We start from the raw sequence: 24,542 nt of genomic DNA, 5'->3' as shown, positions 1-24,542 counted from the left end.
GCGAGTATGCTACTCTCTGGAGGTCCGAAGCTTCTAAGGTCAGACCTGCCTTAAAAGAGGAGCAAATGAACAAGTTCTTTGTCCGGGCTCAAGACCCACAGTACTATGAACGGCTGATGATGATTGAGAACAACAAGTTCTCCGACATTATCAAATTGGGTGAAAGAATTGAAGAAGGTATCAAAAGCGGTANCTACATTTGCATGGCTGAAAGATCGCCACATACTACATCTGCACGGCTGAAAGATCGCCACATACTGCATCTGCACGGCTGAAAGATCGCCTCATACTGCATTGCACGGCTGAAAGATCGCCTCATACTGCACTACACGACTGAAAGATCGCCACATTGCACGGCTGAAAGATCGCCACATGCTACTGCATCCTTCATGGGCTGAAATATCGCCAACTCATCCAAAGGCGTCATCGTTCGGAGGCACCATCTTCATAGCCCGAGAACACCATGTCATGGCCCGAGGATTTCTTTCAAACTTTTGCATATCATTATTCAAAGGCGTCATGGTTCGGAGGCACCATCCTCATAGCCCGAGAACATCATTTCATGGCCTGCGAATCCTTTATTATACGCTTCATGGCCCAGGACATCATGGTCTGAGGACGCCATTCTTAACCGTCCAAAGACAGCATTCATGGTCCAACGGGAATCTGCATCATGTTTAAATTTGCGCACAATATATGCTTGTGTTGTTTATTTGCAGGTAAACCGACGAGCAACAGTCATCCCGGCGGGAGCAGTTCTGCTCCAGTGCCCGCAACTATATCAAACCAACCATTCCCGTAAATCGTCCGCTCACCCAACCCTAGATGCTGCGTCCGTTCTTGAAATCGCTTCATCGGTATACTCCGCCGATGAGTCCTGAACTACATACGACCTGATTCCTGTAAAACCAGGGATATGTAGGCAGCTCAGAAGCCAGGGTGCGCCTAAACCTCTTCAAACCGTTTTGCTCGGTCAAAATTGGCCATCATTTCTTTACCCGAAAACTCTTTCATCTTTCCCGGGTAAAGAGGGACAGCTGTTGATACACAATTTTTTATAATATATTTTCAATATGCAAAAATACTTTCAAAATAGCATATATAAGCATGTCCAAGCATTTTTATTATTTTTCCATAATTTTTAAGGGTTTTTAAATTGATTTATTTCCCTTTTTCATCCATAAAGTCCCCAATAATTATTTCTAAAATTGTTATTTTGGTAATTCATCTATTGAATTCTCATATTTATGCCAAAATATGGCTGAGGTAATTTTTACAATTTTATTTAGTATTTTTAAAGCTAAATTGCATATAATTGCAATATTAGCCCTTTCAAGGTTTAATTAGGTTTTATATTTATAAAATGGGGTCCTGTATTTTTAAATTGTTAATTATATGTTATAAATCATATTAGTTTTTTAAAATTAATCTTCAAAAGCCATTACTATTTCTTATAATTTAAAAAGTGGGAAATTGGCTATTTAAATAACAGCCCATTTGTATTACAATTTTAGCCTAAATTGAACCCCAATTCCCCAGCCCAATTTTAATTTGAACCCGACCCTTACCCAATTAAATCCTACCCAAACCCGGATCCCCACCTACCCCTTTTAATCTAGGCCGTTGATCATTCAGATCAACGGCCACCATTGCCCCTTACCATTTTTAACCCCTAAACGACCCCTTACCCTAAATCATTTCTCACCACCAGTCGCCCTTGAATCCCTTCCTCTCAAACTCTCTCTGCAACATCACCTAAACCCTAGCCACCTCCACCCAAATCTACCCTAATTCCTTTCAATCCCCACCTAATCCATGGACTCCCATGGCGGTTTGAGGCGTGTACTCATCTCCTATGTCTACTGGTTACCTATTTTCGTGATTCCATGGACAGATCTCGAAGAGATCTGATCCAGTCCATGCTCAACCTCTATCTCTGGTCTTTTTCCGGCGACTCATGACCGTTCAAGTCGGATCCATGGCTTTTCCGGCTAGATCGGTAACCTTTCGAAGTCTTTCTCACTTTTCTGGGTTCTCTGAAACCCTAGCTTTAAGAACTTTCCGATTTTTCTTTCAGATCTGTCTTAGATCTATGCATGTTATGAACTTCTTAGTGTTTTCTCAAAGGTTCTTCGATTTTCTTTCAAATAACTCATCATTTTTAAATTAGGGTTTCCTAAACTTTTCTCCGATTTTCAGTGTGTTTTATAATTTTAGTATGTTTAAATAGTTTGTCCATGTTTTCTGCTACCTGGTTCATCGTGTTAAAAACCCTAAGTGTTTTGGTTCTATCTGGGTTTTTGAAACTCTCTCTTTGTTTATTTTATACGCATGTTTGGTTCGATTAAGTTCTTTGTGTTTGAATCCTTTTTTTCTTTCTTGTTTGACTTATCTGATTCTGAGTTCTTACCTTTTCAACTCAGCTCTGTCAAAACCCTAATTCCTTATAAATGTTTTGTTCACTTATTGCTATGAGTTTAAAGACTTTTCTTGTTTCTGTGTGTTGATCTCCTTTACCTATTACATGGTTTCTTCACTTCTAATTCTATGTGACCACTTGACTTTGTTAACTACTGTGCTCCGAGTAGGTTTCTTTTACTACTGAATCATAGCCTACTCCTGCTACTACTATATGTTTGTGTTGCTTCTTTTGTCAATATGTTTGACCCTGCATGTCTAATACGCCTGTTCATTCCTTGCTATTTATATGTTGAAGTGCAGAATCGTGACCACTTCTTGATTGATCTTTCTTTCCTTAAGTGACGGTTTAATTGCAAGGTTTTCTTATAAACCCTAAATTTTACTCATTTGTTTAAATTGATTGATTCCCTTCCTTTAATTACTGTGATGTTTTACCTTGAATCCTTTCCCAAAATTAAGTATATATTGTACTTAGACTCAATTATTTATCTTATACTTTTAATACCCCCTTATATGACAAGAATCAATCTGTCTCAAACCGTTTTCTTTCCTTAATTAACCTGTTAGTATCCGTTTGAGCAGTAATCCCTTGATTAAATGGAAGTACCTGTATTGATTGATTCTGATTGTGATTATTTCCATGTCTGTGATAAAACCTTACTTGTTACCTTATTCTCTACTCGTTTTTAAAGCTATAAATACCCCAATGTTTTCATTAGAAAAGGACACGAACAATTGAGTTCAGAACACACACTTACACATTCAAAACTCTTTCTTTCTCTATTACTACTTGTGCTACTACTTTGTCTAGCCGGCTGAAAGCCAAGGCTAGACTGTGGAATCCTGCTTACTTTTCCTTTCTGCACTTTGCTTCTTTGAGTGGTATGTCCTAGTTTAATTTTAAAGCTCCAACAACAACATGCTGCCTTATTTGTTTCAGCTTCTTTCATTTTGGTCTACTCCCGCTTGGGGTTCTGTTAAGGTGCATTACTAGCATGTTATAATGTCTCCCCTTCCCCTTTAGATTAATGCACTCCCCTATGTGTGTTTCGAGGCATGCTCTGTCAGTCACTTATTGTGCACTTGCCATCCCAAGTCCCTATCCCCTATGTGAGTTATTAATCAAACTCTTTTCAAACTATGTCCAGCACTCTCACCTACTCTTAAAATCTAGGTTCTGCCCCTTTTGTGTGAGCCTTGCCATGGGACCCTTGAGCTCCATCTAAACTTGGACACATAAGAGCTGGCCCTTCCACACTGCACTTATTCTGTTTGGTTATGCAAATCTAGGTGTGAGCACTGCCCGAAATCCTTTGAGGTCCTTAGGGAACTCTGACACACCTAGATATGAGAAAGGCTTTGGAATAATATTGGCATTGAAGTGATTAATTACATAACTCAGACAGGAAGTCAAGATCACGCTTTCTATGGTTGTAGCTTCTTGTTTTTCTTTCATTTCTGCTTATGTAATTCAATCACACGGTTTGTAATAATTTGTAAACATTATGGGGTTGGCTAGTGAAACGGGATAGGAAATATGCATGCTATCAAAAGGGGTAGAAATCATGTTATTAGGTTTACATTCCTAATTGCGTAATAGAATCCATGCTTAGGACTCATTTCATGCATTAGAGATCATGTTCCTTAGGATATACTTATTGTTTTCAGCATGTCCATTTCACTATCATACCACTTAGCAAATCCTACGTTAAATGTGTTAATAACCAGTGTTTCTGCAATCATGTTCCTACTGCCATGCACACTTAGAGATCCTGTTTTAGGCTAAAACAACACTAACAAGCATGTCATCTCTGCATATTCTAGTAATCATGTTCTAAACGCTGTAGTATTCATGCATATAGAAATCCTGTTTAGGATTCTGCATATACATTCTTCTGCATCTCTGCACGTTAGATATCATATCTTTAGGATTTCATTTATATTTGCTTAAGCACACGTAGGCTAATTATGAACGCATAAAAGGAATAAAATAATTTTACTTAGTCTTTGCAATTAACTAGCAACAATTCTATGTGCTGAACACCTAGAACAGCATGTTTAGGTAATAATAATAATCTCCAACTGTCTTAATAATCCTGAATAACTACTGAATCCTGCTCACGCCTAGGCAAGCCTAGGTAATTACTTAATTAAAACTAGGACTACCTTGGTTAATTATCAACTGCTACAACCAGCAGACATGCCTGATTCGGACTTCTTTTCTGAGTTATATAATGAATCTGGTTCTGAATCAAACACCCTGCTTTAGGATTTTAAAATTCAGACCTTAACCGTGTTTAAGTCGTGCTATTTATATGCATTATTTGCGGAGGTATACATGAGCCTTCTAATTTTTTACATATCTCCCTTTTAAATGCAGTCCTATGTGCTTTTTTGTATGTCGCCTTAGCCTTTTACCTTTAAACCTAAGAGTCAGCCTAAAACCTCCCTCTTATAGGAATAGTAGTCCTAAATCCCTCCGGGACTGATAGGAATGGGACGGGTAACAGCATGCAATAGAGGTCGAGACCAATCATCGCTTTAATACCTTCATGGGGTGGGAATGGTAGATATGGATATGATGACCGGTGCGCTAATACCACGTGTATCCCCTCTTCTAAGGAGTTCCATACCGGGTATTGCATTGATGTGATCCATATTACAAATAAACCTAGGACTCATTTTACATTCACAAGCACGTTTAGATTATAACTCTTTTCAAAACCATGCTTTTATTGTTTTTCAAACACTTGTGTATTTAAATTTAAAATCCCCTATTACTTGAGCGTTATTTGTTTACTTGCTAATTGCACAAATTCACAAAAAACTATCTGGCCGGGAACCACACTAGTGGATCTTGAGGGGTGCCTAACACTTTCCCCTTAGGATAATTTCAAGCCTTTACCCTATCTCTGGTTACCAAACATAGTTGTAGTTGAACCTCATAGGTGCCCTAACGCACCTTAAAATCATTAGGTGGCGACTCTTCAAAATTGCAAAACCCCTTTCCCAAAAGGAAAGAGTTGTCCCAACAAAAAGACATAAACCCGATTTCGCGAGAAAAAGGGGGCGCGACAGCATGGCGACTCTGCTGGAGATTTCTTTTTAGGCTTTTACCATTTCAGATTGTTCTTGTGAATTTGTACCCTCCCTTTATGTGTAATTACTTGTTTAATTTCTTTAATTATTCAATTTCTTCTTCAAAATCAAAACTGACGTATCTTTCTTTTTTCCTTCCTTTACTTGCTGCCTTAAATTATAAAAACTGCTGTATTTATTGCTTTCTTAACGTGAAAATACATGTCAACATGCTTTTCAATTGTTGCATAATCATGCTCAACATCATACTCCACTCGTGCCAAACAAATACTATAGCAACACTTTTAATGAGTGGTTGCACTCTTCCTATATCATTACCCCCTAAATTCGGAAAGGCATATTTGCGGTAAAACTAATCGATCAGCGGTGCAGTCGTCAGTTCCGTTCCTTCCCCCTTGAGTTGTCCGCTCAAGGGTACCAGTCTAAAACTCCATAGAAACCTTACTCTGTTTAAATTGTGCATGCATCATAGTCAAACCTAGTCAGGTCAGTTATGTTGTCCATATAATGATCCTTTAAGATAGCCTTGTCCAAAGTCCACTGGGTTTCCCTAAAACCCAAACGGACATCATCACGTTCTGTACATTATTTGGAGAAGTGAATGCTTCATGCTAATTGCTGATATTAAATAGTCGAGTGTGGTGGGGGTAAGGGCCTAACCTTATTTGTCTTGCAGAAATATGAGGCACGAAGTACCCAGATTCGGCATGGTCACCAAAATCTACCCAAGATTGCTGAGCTAGAGAGAAAGTTTCTCAAAAGAGCTGAAGATTGTCAAGAGGCTGAAGGGGCTGAAGGTGGACATCTAGCGAGAGCGTACCTATTGCTGGGGCTCCGCGAGTTGGGAAAGCTGTTCGACGGAGCCAAGGATGCCGAATCTGGGGAAGGTCCTTCTGGGACCAAGTAGATAGGAATTTATTTTTTCGCTTTATAAATGTAATAAAGCCAAAGGCCATTAGTGACTTTTATTTCTTGTTTATTTAGTGTCAATTTGGGATTCGTCTTATTTTTATCAATAAAATGAGGCATTTAGCATTCTAAGTTCTCCAAATCAATCTGTCGCTAAGCCTACCTCGGGCACAACGAGGTCCCCAAATTAGTACACGCTTTACATTCCTGCACTATGTGTTTAAATATTGCAATACTTCTTATAATCCTCACTAACTTGGTTACCTTTTTGTATTATTTTTGTTTTGTTATTCCCCTCCCCAAAGGTTAGTTCGTGCACTCTCACCTACTCTTAGAATCTAGGTTCTGCCCCTTTTGTGTGAGCCTTGCCTTGGGACCCTTGAGCTCCCTCTAAACTTGGACACATAAGAGCTGGCCCTTCCACACTGCACTCATTCTGTTTGGTTATGCAAATCTGGGTGTGAGCACTGCCCGGGATCCTTTGAGATCCTTAGGGAACTCTGACACACCTAGATATGAGAAAGGCTTTGGAATAATATTGGCATTGAAGTGATTAATTACATAACTCAGACAGGAAGTCAAGATCAGGCTTCCTATGGTTGTAGCTTCTTGTTTTTCTTTCATTTCTGCTTATGTAATTCAATCACATGGTTTGTATAATTTAAAACTTATGGGTTGGCTAGTGAAAAGGATGGAAATATGCATGCTATCAAAAGGGGTAGAAAGCATGTTATTAGGTTTACATTCCTAATTGCGTAATAGAATCCATGCTTAGGACTCATTTCATGCATTAGAGATCATGTTCCTTAGGATTTACCCTTATGTTTTCAGCATTTCATTTCACTATCATACCACTTAGCAAATTCTACGTTAAATGTGTTAATAACCAGTGTTTCTGCAATCATGTTCCTACTGCCATGCACACTTAGAGATCCTGTTTTATGCTAAAACAACACTAACAAGCATGTCATCTCTACATATTCTAGTAATCATGTTCTAAACGTTGTAAGTATCAGTGCATATAGAAATCTGTTTAGGATTCTGCATATACTCTTCTGCATCTCTGCCGTTAGATATCATAGTCTTTAGGATTTTATTTATATTTGCTTAAGCACAACTTGGCTAATTATGAACGCATAAAGGAATACAACAAATTTTACTTAGTCTTGCAATTAAACTAGACACAAATTCTATGTGCTGAACACCTAGAACAACATGTTTAGGTAATAATAATAATCTCCAACTGTCTTAATAATCCTGAATAACTACTGAATCCTGCTCACGCTTAGGCAAGCCTAGGTAATTACTTAAATAAAACTGGGACTACCTTGGTTAACTATCAACTGCTACAACCAGCAGACATGCCTGATTCGGACTTCTTTTCTGAGTTATATAATGAATATGGTTCTGACTCAAACACCCTGCTTTAGGATTTTAAAATTCAGACCTTAACTATGTTTAAGTCGTGCTGTTTATATGCATTATTTGCGGAGGTATACATGAGCCTTCTAATTGTTTACATGTCCCCCCTTTAAATGCAGTCCTATGTGTTTTTTTGCCTTAGCCTTTTACCTTTAAACCTAAGAGTCAGCCAAAAACCTCCCTCTTATAGGAATAGTAGTCCTAAATCCCTCCAGGACTGATAGGAATGGGACGGGTAACAACATGCAATAGAGGTCGAGACCAATCATTGCTTTAATACCTTCACGGGGTGGGAAAGGTAGATATAGATATGATGACCGGTCGCTAATACCACGTGTATCCCCTAATCTAAGGAGTGCCATACCAGGTATTGCATTGATGTGATCCATATTACAAACAAACCTAGGACTCCTTTTACATTCACAAGCATGTTTAGATTATAACTATTTTCAAAACCTTGCTTTTATTGTTTTTCAAACACTTGTGTATTTACATTCAAAATCCCCTATTACTTGAGCCTTATTTGTTTACTTGCTAATTGCACAAATTCACAAAAAACTATCTGGCCGGGAACCACACTAGTGGATCCTGAGGGGTGCCTAACACCTTCCCCTTAGGATAATTTTAAGCTCTTACCCTATCCTTGGTTACCAAACATAGTTGTAGTTGAACCCCATAGGTTCCCTAACGCACCTTAAAATCGTTAGGTGGCGACTTTTCAAAATTGCAAAACCCTTTTCCCAAAAGGAAAGAGTTGTCCCAACCAAATATCATAAACCTGATTTCGCGAGAAAAAGGGGGCGCGACACCAGGTTGGTATCATAGAGGACTGAGTGTCTTTCTGAAAGGAATGAACCAGAACTCTATGATCCCTATCAGTAGATGATATATACCATTTGGGTATCATAGAGTACTGAGTGTGTTTCCGAAAGGAATGAACGAGACCTCTATAATACTATGTTAGTATATAATATATACCATGTGAGTATCATAGATGACTGATGAGTATTTTGTTTGTTGAAGAAATGACTAGTCCTCTATAATACCCTGTCAATTTATGATATATAACATATGAGTATTATAGTATATTGCAATAATATACTTCAACTACTACTAATATATTATTTTTGGTATACTATATGCTAGAATAAGTTATTTTCTAATAACTAATATATATATATATATATATATATATATATATATATATATATATATATATATATATATATATAAATACTATATCAGTTAACTTTTGTTGATATAATGAAAAAATAGAGAAAAAATAAAAAGGAAAAAAAATAAAGGAGCAAAAAATATGTGCATAATTACATTATAAAAAAAATTAAAAGAAAAATGTAATTGGAACATGCTAATAAATGAAATTAGAAAAGGCAAAAAAAGAAAGAAAAGGAAATAAAGAAGAAGAGAAAACATGTATAATGTATAAGTTGTTCTTATAACTGATCTACAGAAAAAGATCTATAGAAAAAGAAAACGAGAAAAAGTAAGACAAAGATATATTATATCAGTTATATTAAAAAAGGTGAACGAATATTTACTATACTAGTGTTAGGATACGCGCTTTGCGCGTATATCTTATCTCGATCAGTGATTTCTTGAAGAAAAAATATATAAATATTATATTAAAAATTATTTATGACTATAAATTAAAACTTAAGCTTCAAAATTGATTTCTCAAGCAAAATTCAAGTTGGTCTATTTAATTAATTAATAAGAAATATTATATGAATTGTATCACAGATTAGAAAAAAATAAATTACTATCGCAAAAATAGAATTTCATATCTAATTGTGAAGTATAAATTTTAGTTGATATCAAAGTCTTATTCAAGGAATACCATCTATTTTGTATTTGAGTTTTTTTGTTCGTTAATTCGAATACTTATAAATTGGTGTTGGCCTACATTTTCTTTAATGATTTACGTGAAAATAGTCCTAAAACGTTTATCTTTTTTTTCTTGTAACCTTCAAAAGAGACTTACTGCTTAAATGAGAAAAATCTTATTTGAACAAAGTTGAATATTTAATATTTTACAAAACACTACTGTGAAGTCAACTAATTAGATTTTGTTTCTATGAAAACTTTTATTGGATGTTTGGAAGTTGGAACTCTTCCTCACACGTCCGAATACTGTTTAATACGGGAATACTTGAAGATTTAGTTGATTTCAAAATTCTAAATAATAGGCAAATTACATGAAAAATATTAGAAAGAATTACAAGAAAATACACATGACTTCACACCATAACAAAAAATGGCTCATGTTTTTAAGTTTTACCCAATCTAGCCTATATTGTACATATTTTGAAAGCATTAGCAAATTCAAAACTTATGTTCTTACAACCATTGATTCTAAAAGCTATGGAGTTAAATATGTGTTCTCACAACCATTGCTTTCACTCTCTCATCTTCTACATATGCTTCAAAGGATCGTCCGCCATTGCTGCTTCTTACCCTGTGTCACCTGATTGTAATGTAAGAAAAATGAAGAGTAGAAGTCCACCATTGAAGGCCATTCGAAGCTTTGCTTTCGAAAATAGGATTTTTTGAGTTTGTTAGTTGTTTGGATTGGGTGTTGTTTCAATTGATTGAAAATATCAAAAGGAGTTCAAAATTTAAATTTGAAGTGATTTGGAGTAGATTTGAGCAAGATTTGAGTTAAATTTTAGAAAAGACGCAAGGAAGAAGACGAAGTCAGTTTTTTGTATAATTATGTATAATCTTGTATAATAGTGTATATGAGTGTATAAACACATCTTATACACTATTATACAATTTTATACACCTTTATACAAGCATCTATAGACGAACTTCTTCCACGATTTTCAGTTGCAATTCTTGTTCAAAACTAGTCCAAATCTCCATTAAATTACTTCAAATTTTATATACAACCTCCTTATACTATTTCTAACAAGTCTAAATAACACCCACTACAAATTTCTCACAAAATCAAATTCGAAATTTAAATCCACATGTTTAACCTTGTTAAAAATTTAATTTTCACCATCCATATGGAGTTGGTTTGTTGAACTAATATTTGAGTCACAGTTACCGATTCGAAAATTAACTTAAAAGCTTGAGCAATCTTTTTTAAAAATTAAATAGTAATTTCTAGAACTTATTGGAGTTGGATGTTGAATCTTAGCCTATTATTTTTGGGCTAATTGGTTGTAAATTGACATATGGGTTATAAAATTGAAAACAGAGCTCAGTTGTTCTTATGTGAAAATTTCCCAAAATATTATAGTTATGTTACATAATTCAAATAAGAAAATGATCAAAATAAGGTAACATATTAATCAATTTTATAGTCCTAAATATTAGGACTTCATACATAATTCAAATAAGGAAAGATTTAATAAACAAAATTTTAGTTGATTTTATGTCTTAAATATTATGAAATTAACAAAATTTCCGTGCGAACTCTATTTTTAGAGGATAAAAAAAGATGAATGACATTTCTATAAGGACCATTGTGCTTTTAATATAGTATAGATATAAGTATAGATTAGTTATCTTTTTATTATTGCATAGGAAAAAAAGAAAGAAGAATAAAGAAAAGAAGAAAAAAAGTGAATAAAATTAGATTATGCAGAAAAAAGGAAATAAAAGTAAAAAAGGATTTAAATGAAATTAGAAAAGGAACAAGAAATAAAGAAAATGAACAAAAGGAAAAAAAGGAGCCAAAATTGAGGATGGAATCAGATTATGGTGGAAAAAGAAAATAAAAAATAATATAATTGGAAAATAAACATAAAAGGAGAAAAAAGCAAAGAACAAAGAAAAACGATAAAAAAGAAAAGGAGAAAAAGAGGCAATTACCAACAAAAGCTACAATGAGTATGAAAGGTAAGTTTTATAAAATAAATGGATAGACAACCGTAATTAATTTGAATTTTTATGGGTAAACCTATAAAACTAGGGAATCTTACATAAATGTCACATGATAAGTTTCAATTTATCAACCTCTAGCCATTAATCATAAACTTACCAATACTAGCCAAGCACATATAATAATTGAAAACCCAAATAAATAAAGTTCTTTCTCTCCAAGAATCGCACGCAAAGATCTCCTTCCATATTATTAAGCGTGATAAACAACGGTAGATGCAAGAGGAAATTTCATGGATGAGGTAGCAAATAAGGTGATGAAATACATATATATACAAGATTCCAAAAAGCTAATAAAAAAAGAACATTTTTCAATAAGAAATTCATTGAGAACATATAAATGAGTTAACATATAAAATTTGAAGAAGATTGGAAGTGATTTGGATTGATTTGGTATCAAAATTCGTAGTTAAAATTGAGTTCAAAAAATTCTTCTGCGACACATGTATCAAGCATGTATCACACATGTATCTCACACACATGTATGCATGGATATACATGTGATACAAATTTGATACAAATATGATACATATGTGATACACATATCAATTTTTTCATGTTCATCTTCTAGTTCGAATTTTCAATTCAAACCACCTCAAAACTCCACCAAATCATCCCAAAACTGAGATTCAAGCTCCTTAAGATATACCCAATCTATTCTAATAACACCCACTAAAAAAAGCAAAAAATTGACCTTTTTTTGGCTATAAATAGCTAATTGACTAATATTGATAATATTTAACTAATATTAATAATATTTTATGAATTACACAATTTTTATAATAAACTACTTATAAATAAACATAACCGTAATTTTCCATAAAACTACCTTCAACAAAAGATTGACGTGATTACGGGCTTAGGGTAGCGGCAGGCCCATAGATACAATCAGTAGTTTGGCCTTAAGGGGGTACTTGGTATGTACCTCGATGTTGGGCAGTGGGCACTGTTCTATCTTTCGAGTCATGTCCTAAAAGATATCCTTCCAAATCAAAAACTATCCCTCTCTTCCAATCAAAACTTAATACTACTCTATATAACACTTGATCAGTCTTTGTAGAAAACCCTAAAACATGTCGGGCGGGTTTTTCCGGGTAAGTTTTCCTCTTGATTCTCCATTCGTCTTTGTAGATCCAAGCTCCAATTTCGCTTTTATGGCTGATGAATGATAGATTCAAAATTGTTTTAATTTAGGGTACGTCGGCCGAGCAGGACACTCGGTTCTCTAATAAGCAAGCTAAGCTGTTGAAATCTCAGAAGTTCGCTCCTGAATTGGAACATCTGGTGAGTTCGTTTTGTAGGAGTTAATTTTTTTAGGTGGAAAGTTAAGATGGATGTCACGTGGCGACTCCATGGAATGCAAACCCGCTTTCTTCATTTTGTTCTTCGTTTTGAATTTCTGGAATAGAAGATCCCCTTCATACTCGTTTGATTATGTGTGTCTCAAATCTATTTTGTGATAGGTGGACATGACCAAAGTGAAGATGGATGTAATGAAACCATGGATAGCCAAACGAGTTACCGAGCTTATTGGTTTTGAAGATGAAGTTCTTATCAATTTCATTTATGGCCTTCTTGAACGAAAGGTAGAATATACATTATACTTGTTTGCTTGACTTAACTATGTTTTGCTAAACATTCGGATTTTAATAATTAACACTCAGATTTTACTTTTCAACATTTTTTTTTTTCAAGAAAGAAGTAACAGTAAACTGGTGATGGATTTCAGGTAGTTAACGGCAAGGAGGTTCAAATTTCACTTACTGGATTCATGGAAAGAAACACTGGAAAATTTATGAAAGAGCTTTGGGCGCTACTACTTAGTGCACAGAACAATGCAAGCGGTGTTCCTCAGCAGTTCCTAGAAGCCAAAGAAGAGGAAATGAGAAAGAAGAAGGTGTTTCTCGCTGATTTTTTTTTTGGTGCTTTGTGGTCCTAAAAGTACCTCTTGTTAGTAGCCTTTCTTCTTCGTTTTTTCTAGGCTGAGACGGATCGAATTGCCAGCGAGATTCAGAAGAAAAAGGAGAGAGAGAGTAGGGAGCTGGATCAAGAGAAAAGGAAGATGATGGTAACTAAAATAATATCCATGAAAGAGTTATTTTATCCAGAGTTGGGTTTTCTTTTTTAACTTTTGTTTGTGTTTCCCTGGTATCAGCCTGCTTCTGCAATTATTTGGGTTCATATCCTTTACCTCAAACTACTGTAGGACGATTATGCCAGCAATTCGAGACAAAAAAAGGCTGCATTGGAGCCAAGTCCGAAACACCAGCCTCGGGTGCGCTCGACAGATGATTTAGACCATGTTGACAGAAATGGCTCAAGAAGCATACACAGGTTAGGATTTGAATTAGCTTCTTTTTTTTTGGTTTGGTAAGTAAAATGATTTAGTAAAGAAGCATCCGGGGGTTGAAACCCATTGAACCAGGGTACATAGCAAACCCATCCAGGAGCAACATGAGAGAGCAATACTACATCTTGTTTGATGTCACTAATCTACTTATTTTTCTATTTACAGCTTTCTTGTAGCATTGCTCTCTCATGTTGCCCATATCTACTTGCAATACAGTATCTGATTATTGTCACCAAATGAGTTAGTAAATAAAATTTTATTTCATTCTTTGCCTACATCATATCGTGTCTCCTCCAGGCTGGGAGTTGAGATTAATAGTGAACAGCCAAATAGTTATGCCCCGTGCGGAGTACTTTGTTGATCCTATTTACCTGAAGTCCTTTATTACTTCCTCAGCCACTTCCTATTTATTAGATATGTTATATAGTTATGTATATAATGTGAATTAGTCCTAGTCCCACATAGAATAAGAGTATGATATGTATTGTATAAATAGGGCTCATTGTATTATAATTAAAAAGAAAATTAATAATAGATTTTCTCCTGTGCATTCTCACGTGGTATCAAAGCAACCGTGAAAAATTTATCGTTGTGCATCAAGTCCAGCGACTCCGGGTAGAGAAATCGGTCAACCAGAAGCCCTTTTTCCGGCAAAAACAGGTATGTCCGCAAGAATAATAGTATCCGTCAGTGTTGTGCAAAAACCACCACTACCCGGGAGTAGATCAGGGCTCGACGACCAACCCTTAAAAAAATCTTCGGCAGAAAAGGAAATTGAGACTTCGGCTAGATTTTGGCAAAACTTCTTCATGACAGTCTGTTCTCCTCGCAATTCCGAGCCTACCCATCCAATTTAAATCAAATTCCGACCACTGTGAATAAGGAAATTGAGTTGTTTTCTATTTTCCAGACCTTTCACGCCCAAATTCAAAATCAATTTGGGGTTTCTATCCGCACATTTCATAATGATAATGCCCTAAAGTATTTGTCTTCCCCATTTCAGCAGTTTATGAACTCTCATGGGATTATTCATCAAACATTTTGTCCGTACACATCCCAACAAAATGAGGTAGCTAAAAGAAAGAATAGATATCTTATTGAAACTGCTCGTACCCTACTCATACGATCTCATGTTCTGTTGCGTTTTTGAGAGATGCAGTTCTTACCACATGCTATTTTCTTAATCGTATGCCATCTTCAACTATCCAGAATCAAGTTCCATTCTCTATCCTGGTTCCTCACTTACCTTTGTTCTCTCTTCCACCCCGTGTGTTTGGGAGCATGTGTTTTGTTCATAACCTTACTCTAGGAAAAGATAAGTTAGCTCCTCGTGCTCTTAAGTGTATATTTTTGGGTTACTCGAGAACACAAAAGGGATATCGATGCTATTCTCCTGACCTCCAGCTAATACATGTTACCTTCTTTGAAACCCAATCATACTTCACAGGCCCAGGTAATCACTTAGATATTTCTGAGGTGCTACCAATTCCATCTTTTGGAGATTCAGTCACTATCTCCCATTCATCTTCCTCTATAACTCCAGCTTTAACACCTACAGCTCCAGTTGCAGCTCCACCACCTATAGCTCCTGTTCCACCACCTAGTCCAGTTCAACCTTCTACAGTTCCACCATTCCTGACTTATCATTGTCGTCTGCGTCCAGCATTAGGCCCAGCTGATTCACGTCCTGCACTTGACCCTGCTGATACTGCGGACTTGTCTTCTATGCCCAATAATCCTTTGGGGGCTGGTATGTCCTTTCAGTTCTGGTCTGGGGAAGGCCTTAGTCAACCGATTGCACTACGGAAAGGTATACAATACACACTTAATCCTAATTCCCATTATGTCGGTTTAAGTTACCATTGTCTGTCATCACCCCATTGTGTATTTGTATCATCTTTGTCCTCTGTTTCCATCCCTAAGTCTACAAGTGAAGCACTGTCTCATCCAGGGTGGCGACAAGCTATGATTGACGAGATGTCTGCTTTACATACAAGTGGTACTTGGGAGCTTGTTCCTCTTCCTTCGGGTAAATCGACTGTTAATTGTTGTTGGGTGTATGCAGTCAAGCTTGGTCCATATGGCCAGGTTGATCGACTTAAGGCTCGTCTTGTTGCCAAGGGGTATACTCAGATATTTGGCTCAATTACAGTGGAACTTTCTCTCCCGCGGCTAAAATAGCATCAGTCCGTCTTTTTCTATCCACGGCTGTTGTTTTCCATTGGCATCTCTATCAATTGGACATTAAGAATGCTTTTCTCCACGGTGACCTTGAGGTTTATATGGAGCAACCGCCGGGTTTTGTTGCTCAGGGGGTCTAATGGCCTTGTATGTCGGTTGCGCCGGTCCCTCTATGGTCTAAAGCAGTCTCCTCGAGTTTGTTTTGGTAAGTTTAGCACAGTTTTTCAGGAGTTTGGCATGACTCGTAGTGAAACTGATCACTTTGTGTTTTATCAGCATTTTGCTTCAAATCTCAGTATTTATCTGATGGTTTATGTTGATGTTACCGGCAATGATCAGGATGATATTACTAAGTTGAAGCAACTTCTCTTTCATCACTTTCAGACTAAAGATCTGGGCAGATTAAAGTATTTTCTAGGTATTGAGGTCGCTCAGTCTAGCTCAGGTATTGTAATCTCACAACAGAAGTATGCCTTAAACATTCTTGAGGAGCCAAGAGTGACATGTTGTAGATCTGTTGACAGTCCTATGGATCCGAATTCTAAATATTCGCCAGGACAGGGGGAGCCGCTTAGTGATCCTGCAAGATATAAGAGGTTGGTTGGTAAATTAAATTACCTCACAGTGACTAGACCTGACATTTCCTTTCCTGTGAATGCGGTAAGTCAGGTCCTGGATTCTCCCTGTGATAGTCATTGGGATGCAGTTGTCCGCATTCTTTGATATATAAAATCAGCTCCAGACAAAAGATTATTGTTTGAAGATCGAGGCCATGAGAAAATTGTTGGGTAGTCAGATGCTGACTGGGTGGGATCACCTTCTGATAGACGTTCTATGTTTGGATATTGTGTTTTAGTAGGAGGTAATTTGGTTTCTTGGAAGAGCAAGAAACAGAATGTGGTTGCTCGGTCTAGTGCAGAAGCAGAATATCGAGCGATGGCTATGGCAACATGTGAGCTAGTTTGGATCAAACATTTGCTTAATGAGTTGAAATTTGGTGAGGTCAGCAAGATGGGACTTGTGTGTGATAATTAAGCTGCCCTTCATATCGCATCAAATCCAGTGTTCCATGAGAGAACTAAACACATTGAGATTGACTGTTACTTCGTTAGAGAAAAGATACTCTCAGGAGATATCGCTGGAAAGTTTGTGAAGTCGATGATCAGCTTGCAGATATTTTTACCAAGTCCCTTACTGGTTCTCGTATTAGTTGCATATGTAACAAGTTCGGTACATATTATTTGTATGCACCAGCTTGAGGGGGAGTGTTAGATAGTTATGTACATAATATGAATTAGTCCTAGTCCCACATAGAATAGGAGTATGATATGTATTGTATAAATAAGGTTCATTGTATAATAATTAAACAGAAAATTAATAATAGATTTTTCTCCACTGCGTTCTCACAAGATAAAAGATAAGACTTAAACCTCAAGGAATTGAGTAGCGCATCCATGAAGTTATGGCGAAAACATCCTTAACAATGTGGAGGTGCAAACGCATGGGGAGCAATTGTAGTCCACGCCACATTGATCTGCATGGATCTGTGGCTCTACTATCACATGGAACACTTTTAGTATCAAATGTATCACATGAAACATGCCATTGATACTATCACATGAAACACTTTTAGTATCGGTAGAGAGTGCATTGGCTGTCTATTAAGTGTGCACTAGTGTTTGAATCATATGAAAGATTGCAACTTATATAATGATATACATTAATCATGCTTTAGTATCTCAATAATAAACACTTGATCAATTCTTGTATGCAGTTTCTTGTCACGTTTCAGCTGTTAAGGGACTATGTAGTAACTAGTTTTTAGACTGAGCTTGGAAGCCATTGATACAGTCTAAATGAGATTTTGAGATGCTATATGAATTCCAATTCAAATTGCAAATTGTAGCAAGTTTAAAATAAAACTACGTCAGAGAAAATTTGTTCAACTTTCCAGAGGGAAATGAGACAAACATATGGGAACATGGAGTAATAACGAAATTTCTTGCTTATAAAAGTTGATGCTAGTAAATACAACAAACAGGGCTATTTTTAATCTGGATTGTTGAGGACAGTGACTAGCTTTGCTTGAGTTTGGATGGCATGAATCCATCCTTAATGGGATTTTAAGATGCTATGTAAAATGCAGATCAGATTGCAAACTGTAGTAATTCTAAAATTAGAATAAAAATTTATTAGAGAAAAATTGTTGACTTTCAGAACGGAAAGGGTATAAACATATAGGAACATGGAGGAGTAACGAAGTTTCTTTCCTAAAAAAGTTGATGTTAGCAAATGGAAAGAAGCAAGATTATTTTAACCTGGTCTAGGGGAGGTTGAGGTATGGGTAACGGCATTTTGGTGGATGGAGCGAAGTTGGAAATAGATGGAGGGGTGTTGTCTTTGCTATTAAGAATCTACGAAAGAGGGAATGTTCCTTTTTGTTGCACTTGTAATCTTCAAAGTTTATCTGCTTACTACCCTGCTCTTTTGCCTATAAAACTTGGGGGCACTTACCTCACTCTGGTAATAGTAGTGGCTTGACCTTCTTCATTATCAGAAAAAAGAAAGAAAGAGTAGTGGCTTGACCATCTCTTGCTCTGAAAATGATCCCTCCACACCTGTAAGAGAGTACTTGATTGATCTTTTGTCTCTGAGTTACCAGTTTGTATAAACTAATACCAAATCCCTCCTCTAACACTTTACTTTTGTATGTTATTACTCGTAGAAAACAAAATTGTAGAACTTTATCTGCCTTGGCTCAATTCATCCTCCTTTTCCTGTGTGTTGTGCAGGGTCTCTAGATCCCCACGTTCAGCAGATCATTCACCCTCCCCGAGGTATAAATTGTCGTATTTCTTGTGGCCTCCTACACATAGAATATCATTTGTTTAATTCTTTGGATTCTGTGCAGGAGATCAAGGTCAATCGGCAAGTCATTTTCTAATTCAAGGAGTTATTCTGGGTATTTTTTCCATTAAGCTCCTTTTTTGTTTTTGAAATTGTCCCCCATCTGTTTTTAGATGATATGTATCCTCAGCTTTCAACTTTTACTTTTGCTTTCACTGAAATGATGATGGCTTTATCTTTTAAAGTGAAAGGCGCAGGTCACGAAGTACATCCGGATCTCCTTTAGAACGGAGAGGTCGCTCACTTTCATCTGAAAGGGTATACCGCTCTCCACCAAGGCGCTCTGTTTCACCTCGTAGGAAGCATTCACCTCAACAATCTCTCTCTCCACCAAGACACAGGCAAAGATCGACCTCCCGAGTACGTCAAGGGTCACCTTCTGTTGCACGGTATCGAAGACGTTCTCCATTCCGACGTAGGAGGTCTCCCATTCGATGTAGATCGAGGTCTCCCATTCAACGTAGATCGAGGTCTCCGATTAGGCGTAGATCACGATCCCCTATGTGGCGTAGGTCACGGTCTCCAAGTAGACGCTCACCAGTGCGATATAGATCAAGGTCACCTATTAGACGTCGATCACCACTTCGGCGCAGAACACCGAATCCAACAAAACGTAGGTCCCCTTCTCCGGTGGGTCGGGGTTACCACCGATCTCCATTGAGTCCTCGAAGTTCTCTATCTCCAGCTCAACGAAAATCCTTCATATCTGGCAGGAAAAGATCCTTAACCCCTGCCAGAAGGTCTATTTCACCTCAAGAATCACTTTCTCCCTCACCCATTTACCGCAAGTCTCCTTCACCAATCAGAAAGAGAATATTGAAGAATGAAAGTTCACCAGTTCAATCTCCTCGGGGAAAGATAAGGTAGTGATACATATCAACTCTCTTGTTTTCTAAGACTTGTTACTGACGATTGTTGTTGTAACTTGCGAGCCCAGAGTTATTAGCTGCCTTCTATACCTATGCTTGTCTTGTGTTGTCTCTGATCAATGAAAATACTGGATTGCTTTGCTTCATAGATAGACTGCACTAATTTTAGGTGCATGGAAATTTTATGTCTTGCTATGCTTGATACACATTGTAGGAGCCGTGAAAAATACTCCCCTGTTCGACATGCTCCTCCAGTAAAAACTGAGGCGCATAAAGGATCCAGATCATTGGAACGTAGACGTCCTATTTCTTCTAGGTCACCACAGAGGGACATATATGACCGTAAGGATTCACGAAAAAAAGAGTCGCTTTTGCCTCCTCGGCGACGGAGGTCACCATCTGTTTCAGAATCTCCACGCTCCAGATCGGCCTCAGAATCTCCACCAACAAAAAGGGAAAGGAGTCCTAGTGAAAATAGAGGGTATATGCTTTTTAATAATATTGTTAACACTGCTAGTGATTCATGAATTTTATCTTTGAATCTTAATGTTGTATTTTGATTACTGTAGGCCAAGGAGTACTTTGAACCAGAGGGAGAGAAAGACAATTGACACTGACAGCCCAAATCCCGGGAAATTGAGAGAGGATAGAGTTAGTTCTAACATTTCTGAGAAAATTGCAGATGAGAAAGAAATGAACCATTCAAGGTTAGTAATGGCTAATGCGTCATTTAGAATCGGAGAAGTAATCTTGTCCATGGATATTTTAAAGTAATATATTTTGTTTTCCTGATTTTTGCTGGATTGCTGTGGTTCAGGGAGGCCTTTGAGCATAAACCTAGGTCTTCAAGAAAAATTCCTTCAGCACCTGATTCAAATAAAGATCTTGGAAAGGGGCGGGATGATGAAGAATTTTCTGAATTTCATAGCCATTCAGATCGCATGGAGTCAAGAAAGCAAAATGAAGTGATGAAGAGGTTTGTTTACAACTGCTTTTTTACATTTTGGCAGCTTTAAATGAATATTTCCTGCATGTTCTATTTGTGGAGCTCGTAAAAGATGCTCAGTCTGTATGCTTTTCATAATGCTTGTGTATATTTGCATGTCAGTGAAAAATCTTCCGCAATGATGGAGCAAACAAAGGAACTGGATCAGCAAAAGTCACCATCAAGCCATAGACACTCTCATTCAGTTAAGAGGGAAAGGGAATTATATGCTGGGGAGAGCTTCAAAGCAGAGAAGGAAAACCTGTCTCATGCAAACTATATCAAGGGCAAAGAGCTACTTGAGTCAGAAACTCCCCTCACTTCATCAAGGAAAGTTGAGCAGAATGATCAAAGTGGTGATGAGGGTTCTGGTTCTGAGGAAAGTGAAAAGCGTAGAGCTAAAGTTAAGGAAAAAAGAAAGCATAAGAGGTCTGGCAAATATGAGTCATCGTCAGATGATAGTTATGACTCTGATGTTGAGGATAGGAAGGAGGCTAAAAGGAGGAGGAAAGAGGAGAGGAGATGGAAGAAAGAGGAGAAGCGTAAGCGGCGGGAGGAGAGACAGCGCAGAAAGGAAGAAAGGCATGCCCAGAAACTAAAATTGAAGTCAGCTAATGCCATGTCTTCGCCATCAGATACGGAGAGAAATCCTGATTGCCATGCTTCTTATGATGAGCATCTGAGGAAGGGGGATGTCGAGGAGTCAGAGTCCGTGCAGAAAAGGCTTGAGATTGAGCTGCGGGAGAAGGCTCTTGAATCTCTCAGAGCAAAAAAGGGCATCAGCCATTAAGATTCTTGCTGCTTGTGGACATTATTGAGCTGCTATTCTTGTCTTAATAGTTTTCTCTTTCAGCTTGCTTTATCTAACTAGAACTAAATGTTTACTACGGATATGTTTATGATATTTAATGTAGTCTATCTTTACCTCTGGCAGCTGAATTGCATTAAAGAGGGTTTCCTGAGCTAGTGTCTTGACATCAACTTTATGCTGACCTACCTGCTAAACATTCTGGTAAAAATTGTCTCCCCTTTCCTGGGAATGTATTTGTTTCCTAATCCACTGGAAATCTTCTTTTGTTGGCTCCTTATAGCCTTGACTGGCGTTCTTGTCTATTGGTCCTTTATTAACTACAAGATTTAATCTTTATGTTAGAGTGTGTTTTTTGCTTGAAAGACGAATTTGAGTGATGTTACACTTAGAAGAAATGCCAGGTTTAGGGCATTAACTGATCCAAATTATTTATATTTGGCTTATTACCTTATCATGAAGGTTTTCAAATTTTCCCCTTCTATGATATTGTTTCTAAGTTGACTTTCTGGTTAATTGATAGATCATAATATTGTCCACTAGATGACCTCGTTGAGCAGACATGTGCAGCTCGATATGTGGATCTTCAATACAGGTGATGTGTTACCATCCTTAATTGGCTGCGTTAGATAGTAGGGTAGAATGCCTATTGGTTGGAGCTTTTACGCTTAAATGTGAACTTAAATCTTATTTAGGTCTCATGGTATTGGTGCTGATTTACCTTGTCTGGCTGGCAGCTTGACTTGCTCTCCAGAATGTGATTTGATTTTTATGATGAGCTGAGTTCGTGTTCATTTTGTTTCTGTGTTTGTATCAGTAGTTAAGACAATACTGGTGCATTATATTGTTTCTTATTATCTTGCTAGTGTTCGTGTTCATATTGCTTTTTTAAATCTTTCTTTGAGCTGAGGGTCTATCGGAAACCTCTCTACCTTCCCGGTGTGTGTGTGGGGGGGGGGGGGGGTTAAGGTCTGGGTACACACTACCCTCCCCAAACCCTACTTGTGGGATTATACTGGGTTTGTTATTGTTATACATTCTTGATATCCATATAAAGCAAAAAAGAAAAACCTTCCTGCCTGCTTTATTACCTGGCGGATATGGTCTTCGTGCTTTTTGATAGTTCATCTAGGTAGTTTCATGGGTTATGCCAGGTTTCTAATCCTATCAGACTGGCTATTATCAAATTATTCCATGCATATAGTTGTGCGCTCGTTTATATCAGGATAACTTCTTGTACTTGCACTGTTTATACGATATGGAATGAGTTCAATTTGGATATTGCCTCTATCCGAGGTGCAACTTCTCCTTTACCTCCTATATTATTCTGAAGAAGCTAAGTTGTTTAGTATCATAAACATAAGCTAAAGCTTTTCTCAAGGATTCTAGAGTAGTTGAAGGGGCATGTAAAGGAAGGTATGTCCAGGAATTCTTATGCTTTGATGGACAAATGGAAAGAGAGAGAATCCAGCTATGGATAACAGCTGCAATTTTCGTTTTTATTCAGACCCTATGGCATCCTTTTGGATGTCCGGTAAGAGACATAATATTAGCCGTTAGATTATTGTGCCATGTCTGTAGGTACATAGGTCTCCTTTTTCTTATCCACTAGGTAGTAACTTATTACACTATTCTCAATTCCTCAAGGTTGTACGAGCTGTAATAGTAGTTGGAACCATGCCTCGGAAAGTTTTTTCTTTTTTCAGAGAAAGGAGTGATCTGCCGAGAAAAAAATGGATGAACTGATATTAGTAGCTTAAATAGTTTATATTCCGTAAATGAAGTAGCTTAAATTTATTCAGTTTACCCTTCCCTTCCAAGTTATTGTGGTTGGAGAGCTGTACTTGAGTCCATGTTTCTCTACTCAAGAGTTAGTTTGGTTTGTGAATGAGTCATACTGGGATTATAATATGGGGACTAGAATAGTATAATATTAATAACTAGAGGTTTTACCATTTTGTCATATTGTTCTGTACCAAATTGCATTTTCATAAATACTGTTGAAAAATATAGATAAATTATTACTATCAGGTAGATTTTGATGAACAACTTAACAGATAAGTCGAGTCGATTACAGATATCACAAAATCATGCCAATCTAGTATAAAATTATGTCAACCGGATAGACTTCGATGAACAATTTCGCATAAAGGTAGTAAATATTGCTTAAACTCTACCAGTCCGGTAGAGAATCCTTAAAGAGCAATAACCGTGTGTGCTTGTCTGGGGTCATTTTTAAATACCTTCAATTATGCGGCCATTCGGCTTAGCCAGTCTCTTATGGGGCCATTCATGTCAATAACCCTGTCCTGATGCACCAAAAAGCTGAACCTACAATATTAGAGTGGGTAGGAAACCTAAAATAGTCAGCCTAGGCTAAGATACAGAAATTAGTAGTTGTTGCAGTGAAGAAATTGAACAGGTTCTACTGATGTGGATAAGGAGTGATATACCAGTGTTTTCTATTAAATAGCGGTAAGATATGGCAGTTTTAGTGGAGAAATCATTGTTTAATAACGCTAACGATGGTCAAATACAGTGAATAAAAGGCTTGGGGAGACGTCATTAACGAACAAAAACAATAAAGTGAACATCCTTAGCTGGTTTTGGTCGTTACACTCCCGGTCTTAGTGTAACGAGTGGTAAGAGTTCTTCGATGATTCAGTATTTTAAGATCAT

At 37.1% G+C, this 24,542-nt stretch overlaps 1 protein-coding gene across 4 annotated transcripts; it reads left to right on the top strand.

Annotated features, from left to right (window-relative positions):
* The first annotated feature begins 12,687 nt into the window (after positions 1-12,687).
* On the top strand, positions 12,688-22,741 carry LOC109237102 (serine/arginine repetitive matrix protein 1). Of its 4 annotated transcripts, none has more exons than XR_002069599.1 (15): positions 12,688-12,857; positions 12,958-13,047; positions 13,227-13,349; positions 13,493-13,660; positions 13,745-13,831; positions 13,970-14,097; positions 19,087-19,131; positions 19,206-19,256; positions 19,387-20,064; positions 20,285-20,551; positions 20,640-20,777; positions 20,888-21,046; positions 21,179-22,067; positions 22,407-22,458; positions 22,559-22,741. XR_002069599.1 is itself a non-coding variant. In XM_019403361.1 (13 exons), the coding sequence occupies exons 1-13, from the start codon at positions 12,837-12,839 to the stop codon at positions 21,843-21,845; spliced, it is 2,622 nt and encodes an 873-aa protein (XP_019258906.1). In that variant the 5' UTR covers positions 12,688-12,836; the 3' UTR covers positions 21,846-22,141. The 4 variants fall into 4 exon arrangements, 1 of the variants encoding a protein (XP_019258906.1); XR_002069598.1 differs by having other exon boundaries at positions 22,387-22,458; positions 22,601-22,741; XR_002069597.1 differs by having other exon boundaries at positions 22,387-22,458.
* Positions 22,742-24,542: the final 1,801 nt, after the last annotated feature.

This window comes from Nicotiana attenuata, unplaced genomic scaffold, assembly GCF_001879085.1.
Source record: "Nicotiana attenuata strain UT unplaced genomic scaffold, NIATTr2, whole genome shotgun sequence".
NCBI lineage: Eukaryota > Viridiplantae > Streptophyta > Magnoliopsida > Solanales > Solanaceae > Nicotiana > Nicotiana attenuata.
This window is presented reverse-complemented; position numbering and strand designations above follow the sequence as displayed.